General features: G+C 43.9%; 1 protein-coding gene across 6 annotated transcripts in view; it reads right to left on the reverse strand.

The window, feature by feature from the left end:
- CNBD2 (cyclic nucleotide binding domain containing 2) overlaps positions 1–10,180 on the reverse strand; it is a 68,143-nt gene that overhangs the window by 45,821 nt on the left and 12,142 nt on the right. For 3 of the 6 annotated variants that reach the window (XM_017512958.2, XM_017512984.2, XM_017512972.2), the window contains exons 3-4: positions 5,665–5,802; positions 3,266–3,319 (exon numbers count right to left, since the gene is read on the reverse strand). The exons of 1 other annotated variant lie outside the window; for it this stretch is intronic. In XM_017512958.2, coding sequence (XP_017368447.1) covers positions 3,266–3,319; positions 5,665–5,802 — 192 coding nt within the window. Of the gene's footprint in view, positions 1–3,265; positions 3,320–5,664; positions 5,803–9,161; positions 9,956–10,180 lie in introns of those variants that run through there. 2 more of the 6 variants (XM_017512991.2, XM_017512970.2) reach the window with 2 other exon arrangements.

A 10,180-nucleotide genomic window follows, 5' to 3' on the forward strand; every position in this document is an offset into this window, starting at 1 on the left:
AAATTGTAAAAGTAGGACCTTTAAGAGGTAATTAGGTCACAAGGGCTCTGCCTTAATGAATGGATTAATGTCATTATCATGGAAGTGGGTAAATTACTAGTTAAGTCTCATAATAACTCCTAATTAGCTCCTCACTGGCAGGGTGGAGATGTCACACAACCTAGTATTCCTCATGACTACACAAAGATCTAGGCCTACCTTAGAAGCTCAAAAAATATCTGGGATGAGGAAAAGGGAATACACTTCAAATAGGGCCTAGGAGACTAGAGAAGTCCCTGCCTGCTTCTCAAATACCATTTCTCACCATTTTCCCTTCACTCACTGGAGGCCAGCCATACCCCCTACTGTGTTCCTCCAGCAGACAGGAAGAAGGAAGAATGACTGCGAATGACTGCCCATAATCCCACCACCCACAATTAGCCATTAACATCTGGCATACTAACTTCCTGTATTTTTTTCTTAGATATAAGTAAAATTTTTGGAAATAACACCTATCTTCCATTAGAAATCAGAACAATACAGATCGTTAAAATCCTCCTGTACATATACATCACCCCAGCCCAGATCTGCTCCCCACCACCTGAGTTTATCACTTTTATGTATATGCATATATATATATATATATATACCCACATAATATATAAGACTTTTTTTTAAATTTACTGCTGGGTACAGCAGCTCATGCCTGTAATCCCAGCACTTTGGGAGGCCAATGCAGGAGGATCACTTGAGCCCAGGAGTTCAAGATTGGTCTGGACAATATAGGAAGACCTTCATCTCTACAAAAAAAATTAAAAAATTAGCCAGGCATGGTGGCGCACACCTGTAGTCCTAGCTACTAGGGGTGCTAAAATGGGAGGACCACTTGAACTCAGGGAGGTTGAGGTTGCAGTGAACTGTGATTGCGTCACAGCACTTCAGACTGTATGACAGAGCGAGACTGTCTCAAAAAATAAAAATAAAAAATTTATGTAAATAGACTATAGACATCACTTGTGCAACTTGCTTTTCTTCACTCAGTGTTTTTCTAAACAATATTTTTTAATGTACCCATTGTTTCCACTGTCTCACAGTTGCTACAATAAGTGAGTCTATGATTCTAAGCCTCTCCAATTCTAAGGTTCTCTGTGAGAAGTTTAGTGTTAGGAGAAGCCCAATATAGGCTATACTGAGGCTTAGTTTTTCCATCAGGATCCAAATGCTATGCTGAGGGGCAGGTTATATAACTATTTAGGTGTGTATATTATATGTTATACGCCATTTTTATTTAGATATAATTGACATACCCTGTAAGTCACCATTTAAAGTGTACAATTCAGTGGCTTTAGTGTATTCAGAGTTGTGCAACAATCACCACACTATTTTAGAAGCTTTTCTTTTTTTCTTTTTTTAGACGGGGTTTCACTATGTTAATCAGGCTGGTCTTGAACTCTCAAACTCAGGTGATCCGCCCATCTGGGCCTCCAAAGTGCTTGGATTACAGGCGTGAGCCACTATGCCATGCCTTGGAAGCTTTTCATCACCCCAAAGAAACCCCATACTCATTAACATCACTCAAAGGGCTGGGCTCTTTTTTTTTTTTTTGGGGGGGGACAGGGGGACAGGGTCTTACTCTGTCACCCAGACTGCAGTGTAGTGGCATAGTCATAGCTCACTACAACCTTGATTTCCTGGGCTCAAGCGATCCTCCCACCTCAGCCTTCCAAAGTTATGGGATTACAGGTGTCAGCTACCGTGCCCAGCTAATTACTTTTATTTTAATTTTTAGTAGAGACAGGGTCTCACTATGTTGCTCAGACTGGTCTAGGATTCCTGAGCTCAACTAATCTTCCTTCCTTGGCCTCCCAAAGTGTTGGAATTACAGGCATGAGCCAGCACATCTGGCCAAGGGGCTGGGTTTTAAATTGGATCTCCAACTGGGCTCTGTGGGGCACACCTGTAAATGCCAGCTACTCAGAAGGCTGAGATGGGAGGATACATTGGCTCTCTACTCTTCTCAATGTTAGAACCAGAATCAGGCATGATTCATTCAAGGGCCACCTATACACCTTGCCCATAACAAAGAATCTTCCCTTTGTGCCCTCTTCCCTCCCTCTACTGCAGTGCACAGAATTGGCCTCTTATCCAGAGTTCTGTGGCTCTCAGGCCCCTAGTTTCTCCTGTCTGAAGGATAGAGTTTGTTTAACCTTCAGTGCCCAGTGTCACACACTGGCCAGCCTACAGAGCTGAAGATCACAGGGTTTGGATGACTTAACTGAGTATGCTTCATAAAGGAGGGGGCATGACAAAATAAGGCTGTGCCCAGGAGAGGCAGGGAACAGAAGCCATACCTGGGCTCCAAGAAGTGAAAGGGGTGGGGCAGGAGATGGACACAGGTGGCCCTGGTACCTATTATAAAGTTCTGTTCTTTTCCCATTCCCTGAGAAAAAAGCCAACATGGGTACTCCAAGCCAGGGTCAAGTCAGGTCTGCACTGGTGAGAACTTCGGATCTTCCCGATAAATAGGTAGGCTCTTTTACATTTTAAATTGGATTTTAATATTTAATACCCAGGATACGATGGAGAGAAGCCAAGAAGGTAACAATGATGAGACTGAAATTCAGAGAGCAAGTCACACAGTCTAAAGCTCCCACAGATACAAAAGCATTCCCTTATCAGAATGAGAAGGCTATTTTTTTAGAGAGGAGGTCTCGCTCTATCACCCAGACTGGAATGCAGTGATGTGACCATAGCTCACTGCAGTCTTGAACTCCTGGCCTTAAGTGATCCCCACCTCAGCCTTCCAAGTGCCTACAGGTATGCTGCACCTGAATAAGACTCTTTGAGGGTATCTGACACCCAGGTGTGAGAGGTGTGCCCAGCATCTCTCAGCGAGTTCAGGGCAGAACCAGAATTCACACACAGGTCAACCCTTTCCCATCACCCAAATTCTTCCTCTTTCTGGGACTCTCACATCCTCTGCTTTTTTTTTGCCTGCTGTTTTCCCATAGGTCCAAGCCCAGGGACTCTCTCCCATTGGTTCTGCTCAACTATGCAGCGACAGCTGGTTCCTAGATGCTCACAGTCTTGGAGCTGAGGGCTAGAAGGAATCACTGAGATTGGCTGTTTTATAGATAAGAAAACGAAGTGGCCACCTCAGGGTGATATGCTGAGTTGGTGGCAGAGCCTAGACTGAAACCAGCTCTGCTGATGCCCAGCCAGGGTTTCTTCCAAGCCAGGGTGCAGAAAGGAAATTCTCCCACAGCAAGGTTCGACCTATGCATACCTCCTCTGCAATGAAGTCCATGGTATCAAATGTGACTCGGCTTTGCCTCTTTGTCTGAAAGAAAGAGGGCAGGGAGAGGAGGGAGAATCAGCAAGATTGCCCCTAGAACTTTACATCTAAAGCCTTCCTGTGTACCTGGACCACCATGGTGGGCAGGAAGCCATGGGAAACCTCATAGCAGCGTTTCAGGTCTGCCTCTGCTTGAAAGGCCCAATTCAGCACTAGGCTTGGGTCCAGCACTGACAACATATTATAGTGAAGGCAGAGAAATATGGGGTGAGGACAAGGAAAGGAGGATAAGGAGAAAAAAGGAAGGGAGAGAGAAAAGGAAGGGGGAAAAGCAGCAAACAAGTATAGGGGGTAAGAAAAGGAGGGATAAAAATAAAAGAAAAATGAAGCCAACCACCTTTAATGAGCCAAGCACAGTGTATCTTCCTTGTCTTGCCCCATTTAATCATCAGGACAAAGCAGGTTTTATTAAGCCCTGTATGGGACTGAGGTGGTGAAGGAAGTTGCCCAAGGGTCACACAGCAAGTCAGTGGTCCAGCTGGGACCCCAATCCAAGGCTTTCAGCAAACCCAATTCCATGTCTGGAGTGTGGCTTTGAGCCACATGTCATTTGTTCCTTGGAGCCACTCAGACCCCTGCCTCGCTCACCCCCACTACCTGTTTACTATTTGCATAGCCATGTGGTACTTCTCAGGGAGGCTACTGAAGGAAAGAGGAGGTGCTCAGAAACATCCAGATTCATATATCTACTGAAGCAGTCTAGGGCTCTCCACCTGATCCTGCACTCCAGCTGCCCAGTGCTCCTCATGACAACCCTATGACCCTTAAAGGCTATTCTTGAGAGGCTTCTGCTCTGCTCAAGCCACTCTGGCTGGTCCATGTGGTGAGGCTTAGCCTCTCACTCCCCTAATAACAAGCCTGACTCTACATCTAAGCTTCCAACTGCCCCATGCATCAGGCCATGTCTACTGGTAATCAAAGCCCTCTGATCTCCAGGGCCCATTGCGTCACCACTGCATGCCACCCTGAGAGTCAGAAGGTCCTTCCTGAGAGCTAACCCGTCTTTGGGTTACAGTTCTTCTACTCCATTCATTTTTCATCCCAGCCCAACCACAGGGCTGCAGCTTTGTTTGGTTTGGCCGGCATGGTGTCTAGAGTCTATGAATCTGAATGTATTTAGATGGGGCATATCCTTCCTCTCCAGCTGGTCTGCTGTATCTTTTTTTTTTTGAAATATTTCTCTAAAACTTTATTTCAAAGTTATTCACCTCACTGTTAATAAGCTGTATGATTACTGCCCTGTGCCAGTATTAGCATGGCCTGCTGTATCTTAAACTCAGCTACACACACACTAGTTATATTACCTGGTGGCCCCTTATAAACCAGTCTAAGGCTGCCTTTCTTTCCCCCATCACCAGCCCCTATCCCCATTTCTTTGCCACTATCTGTCAGATGCGCTTTAGGGAAATTTCTTGGAGTGAATCACTAGATGCAGAGGGGTGGGGGCTGGCTCTAGTCACTCCCGAGAAAACAGGAAAATGGGCAGGATTTGTCCAGGTGACTGCTGGGGAAACTTTCAAGCCCTGAGCAACACGCAGTAGCAATGAAGATACCTTTGGAGAACTAGAATAAACAAGTTAACAGAAGGGTGACCAACTTTTTGAGCTAAAGAAGGGCTCATGATCTACCACTGGGATAAAATATTTTAAATTGGGACCTTCTAGGAAAGCTAAAAACATAGTAACCACAGTGAACAGGGCCCTGAAAATGCTCCCTTCACTGAAGTAGGGGTGTGGGAAAGAAAGTAGAGATGTAAATAGAGCGAGCATTTGGGCATTCAGAAACCTTGGTTACTGTGACTCCTGGACTGCTTCTGGTTCTTTTGATCACCATTGAAATGAAGACCACTTCTCCACCCTCAAGGTTTCTTTCCACATGGAAGGAGGTGTATTAATAGAACACTACTGGCCTCTCTCCTTCTGCATTGAGAAGGAGTGACTTAAGCTCTTTGGTGAATTTGGAAAGAGAAAAACTAGGCATGATCATCTCTCTCCCTCTAAGCCCATATTTTGCTCCACCTTTCCCTGCCATGAGTTTAGGGCAGCAGGCCTGCTGTTGCACTGGAGCCTGCCTTGGTCCAAAGTTGCCTGTGGCTAGGCATGAAAAGCTGTCTAAATCTGGGGTTCAGCATTAGGTAACCCTCTTGCTTGATGATATAAGTTACCCTCTCTAACAGAAGTCTGGTCATTAATAAAGGAGACCATTGGATCTCTCATCTGCTTTTTCTTTTGTCTTCTTTCTCAGTTAGTTCTGAGTTTGGGCCAACAAGTGGGGTGTAATTTATTGGGCCTCTTTAGGCCCTCATAATCCTGCTGAGCCCAGCTGCTTACATCCCAGAAGGAGAAGGCAGGGTGCTTCCAGTGAGCAGTCTCAATGATTTGATATTCCCGGAATCCCCTGAGGCCTTGGCGGAACATTTTACACACTCGAATCATTATCACGATATCCCTGGCAAGCTGGTACAGTCCCTAGGGAAACAAAGCAAACAAGATCAATACAAACCAATAGAGCCCAGGAGGTCAAGGTTGCAATTAGTTATGATTGTCAACAGCAGGCTGGATGGCACTGAACAAGGTGAAATGTACCAGGATTAAATGAAGTGGTGTGCTAGAGTGATGGTTAGATTTTCAGGAAGTTTGCAAGCCTGCTGAAATTAAGTTGGTAGCCTGAAACTGGCCATGGTAGGAGTATTTACGGCACAGAAATTGGCAGCTACTAGTCAGGGCATCTCCTCTCCCCAGAAGCCAGTTTATTATGCACCAGTGAACCAGTTAAATGTCAAATCCTTCACTTCCATCCACAAAATAAGTGGCACAACTAATTGTAGGCAGTATAGGTAGGATGTACAGAGCCTGAATTTTAGAATCAGATAGATCTGAGGAAATAATGGTAAGAGAGATGCAACACTGCCAGCTTTCAAGATAGAGGAAGGGCCCACAAGCCAAGGAATGTGGGTGGCCTTTAGAAGCAGAAAAGGCCTTGAGACTTGAGAAAGGAATGCAGGCCTGCTCACACCTTGATTTTAGAACAAGAACATCCGTGTCAGACTTCTCGCCTACAGTACTGTAAGATAATAAATTTGCTTTGCTTTAAGCCACCAAATTGTGGTAATTTGTTATGACAGCCATAGAAAACTAATATAACACCTAATCCAAGATGGGCCACCCTACCTTTTCCCTGGGAATTTGGAATTGGGACTGAGAACAAGTGAATACAGAGGATAGGGAAGAATCCAGGATGTAGAACAATCTATAAATCAGTGAACCATGTTTCAAGGCATGGGGGCTGCTCTAGATTAATAAAGATTTAAAAGACATACCAATGGTATGCTTCTTGATTGGATCCTGGTTCATAATAACAAGCTATAAAAGGTACTCTAGGCCAGGTACAGTGGCTCATGCCTGTAATTCCAGCACTTTGGGAGGCTGAGGTGGGTGGATCACCTGAGGTAAGGAGTTCGAGACCAGCCTGACTAATGTAGTGAAACCCCATCTCTCCTAAAAATACAAAAATAGCCGAGCATGGGGGTGCATGCCTGTAGTTCCAGGTACTCAGGGGACTGAGGCAGGAGAATCACTTGAACCTAGGAGGTGGAGGTTGCAGTAAGCTGAGATTGCGCCACTGCACTCCAGCCTGGGCAACAGAGCAAAGGCACTCTACAGACAAATTAGGAAATTGAATATGACTGTATATTAGATAATATTAGGAAATCAGTGCCGATTTTCTTAGTATAATAGTGGTATTTGGTTATACAGCTTACTTTCAAACAGTTCAGCAAACACATACACAAATACATAAAGCCAATACAGCAAAATGGTGAATGACAGATCTAGAGGGTGATACATATACATATATATGTAAAATATATAAACTTTTATGTTTGAAAAATTTCCAATAAAAAATGCAAAACTTTAGTTCCGGGGGGGGGTGTCAAGAAAAAAATTCAGAAACTAAATAAAAATCTCTGTTTACTAACTTCTGTTGAAAAGTACATCATTAGCTGGGCACAGTAGAGCTCGCCTGTAGTCCCAGCTACTCGGGAGGCTTAGGCAGGAGGATCATTTGAGCCCAGGAGGTCAAGGTTGCAATGAGCCATGATCATCCCACTGCACTCCAGCCTGGGCAACAGAGCAAGACTCTGTAAAAAAAACAAAAACAAAAACAAACGCCTAGGAGCAGTGGCTCAAGCCTGTAATCCTAACACTTTGGGAGGCCAAGGTGGGCCCATTGCTTGAGGTATTGTTTGAGGAGTTTGAGACTAGCTAAAGTATACTGTAAACTAAGTAAGAAAACAAACTGCAGACTGGTAAAATATACTTGCTCTGCGTATAATCAACAACAAAGGATTACTAACCAAAATCTATTTTTCGTAATCCTATAAATCAAAGGAAAAATACAAATAACCCAATAGCAAAATGAGCAAAGGATATGAACAGGTAATTCAAAGGGAAAGTTCAAATTACCTATAAATTGTGAAAAGATTATTTTTACTCATTTCCATTTATATTTATATGCTTTGTAAAGAAGGGGTTTCACTTTGTTGTGCAGGCTGGTTTCCAATTCCGGATTCAAGTGATCCTTCTGCCTCAGCCTCCCAAAGTGCTGAGATAATAGGCATGAGTCTCCATGCTCCAGCCAAATTGTGAAACCATTCTTAACACTGCTAGGAATAATGGAAATAGAAATTAAAGTAATAACAAGATACTATTTTACACTTATCACTGGGAACTGGGAAACATGGTACAACCATGTTGAAGAGCAATTTGGCAACATTATATAAAGTTGAGGATGTGTGTACTTCACAATCGAGGAATTGTATGTACTTTATGTGTCCTCTTCAGAGAAACCCACATACATGCACAAGGAGATAGCCATGAGAGCAGTCATGGCAACACTGTCTGTAATAGTAAATGGCTGAAAACAAGTGTCCATTAGTAGGGATCAATGGGATCAATACATTATGGTACAGCCACAGGACTGAACATAGCACTAAGTCTGTGTGGTGTCAATGTGGATAAAGCTGAAATGATTTTGAGTGGGGAAAAAAAACTATGATGCCATTTATAATATCATTTTCTAAAAGTGTGCCACATACTATACGTTGCTAATGGATATATACACATGTGATAATACATAAAAATATAAATAGGAAGGGTGACACCAGCTTCAGGAAAGTAGTTACTAGTAAAGAGAAATAAAGAGACATGGGATGGTAAAGAGCTTTACCTGTACCTGTAACGTTCTATTTCTTAAAAATTAGATATCTAAGGAAATATCAGGAAAGGTATTTTATGAATAAAATTAATACCTACTGAATACAATTTACTATTGTCAGGCATTATTCAAAGCACTATTCTAATATGTAGATCATTTAATCAATAGTAAATTTATGCAGTAGGTACTAATACTATCATCTCACTTTACAGAGGAGAAAATAAAGGCACAGCAAACCAAGCAACTTGCCTCAGGTCACATGAATAATAGGTAATAGATTTAAACCCAGGTAGTCTGGCTCCAGAGTTTATAAGCTTAACCTATGACTCTATGTTGCTACCCTGCCTTGTTCTCTCTGGATCTCATAATAGCAGGAACAGCGGGTACAGAATAGGACTCAGTGGCTCTGAGTATGGCCCATGGCTTGCCCAGTGCGGGGGGCTGGTAGGCTACAGGGCAGGGGTCCCTCCTTCGTGCCATGCTGTGACTCCAAATGGCACAGGATGGCCACCATTCATCCAAGGACCCCTCCTACACCGGCATCTACCTTCCTCAAAATACCTGTCTGTACAATCTTCTGCTCTTCCCTCCCAGAGCCCTTGCCCCTCCTCACCTGTTCCTTCTTCAGGAGCTGCCAGGCATAAGTTACCATATATTTCCTCATGGTTCCTGGGTGGGCAAATGGCACAACTAGCCCCTTTGCCTTTCAAGGGGAGGACTAGAAATTTCCCCCAAGAATTCAGTAATACTAGAAACAAATAGATTTCTTCAGTAACAAGGCAAGAAAGAGCTTCACTTCACTCCTCCCACCATACCATCAGCTACCAGAAGCCCTGCTCTGAGAAAATCATTCTCAGAATCTCCGAAGGTCACAGTGAAAGGTTCTGGAGGGAGGGGCACAGGGATTGGAATGTGGGAGTCTAACAATTACTGGACACTCACAGGCATTACCTCAGTGAATCCTCACAACCACCCAAACTTTTACCCAACTCCACACACAGGAGACTGGGGATCAAAGGAGCTAAAATGGCTGCCAGAGTCCTGGTGAGATAGGAGAATGGCAGGACTTGCCTTCTGGTCACAACCCTGCTGACCAAGACAGGATCTGGTCCAGACAGGATAAAGTGGAAAAACTGGCATGAACCAGCAGACAGGGACAAAAGCAAACCCCTAGCTATCCCCATTCCACATTAGCATAAGACACTCCCAACAGTGCCATGACTGTTTACAAATGTCTTGGCAATGACAAGGAAGTTGCCACCCCTTTCCTAGAAAGCTCTAAAAACCCATCCCTCAATTTGCATTAACCTGCCCTTTAATTTATGTGTGATTGAAAGTGGATAGGATGAGTATCCTACACTTGATCTTAGCCAAAAGACTGAGAAGGGGTTAGAAGTGAGTATAAATACAGTTGCTAACATCCCATACACCGGGTGCTGGGTTAGCCTATGAGTCAGCCCTACTCCACAAGGAACAGCACCATTCACTAAAAGATTCCTAACACCACTGGCTTACCCTTGAATTCTTTCCTTGGGCAAAGCCAGGAACTCTCCTGGGCTAAGTCCCAATTTGGGGGGACTCACCTGTCCTGCAAAGACAGGGCTTTTGTTTTTGTTTTTTTGCTTTTTTTTT

The sequence above is a fragment of the Cebus imitator genome, unplaced genomic scaffold (assembly GCF_001604975.1).
Source record: "Cebus imitator isolate Cc_AM_T3 unplaced genomic scaffold, Cebus_imitator-1.0 Scaffold18, whole genome shotgun sequence".
Lineage (NCBI taxonomy): Eukaryota > Metazoa > Chordata > Mammalia > Primates > Cebidae > Cebus > Cebus imitator.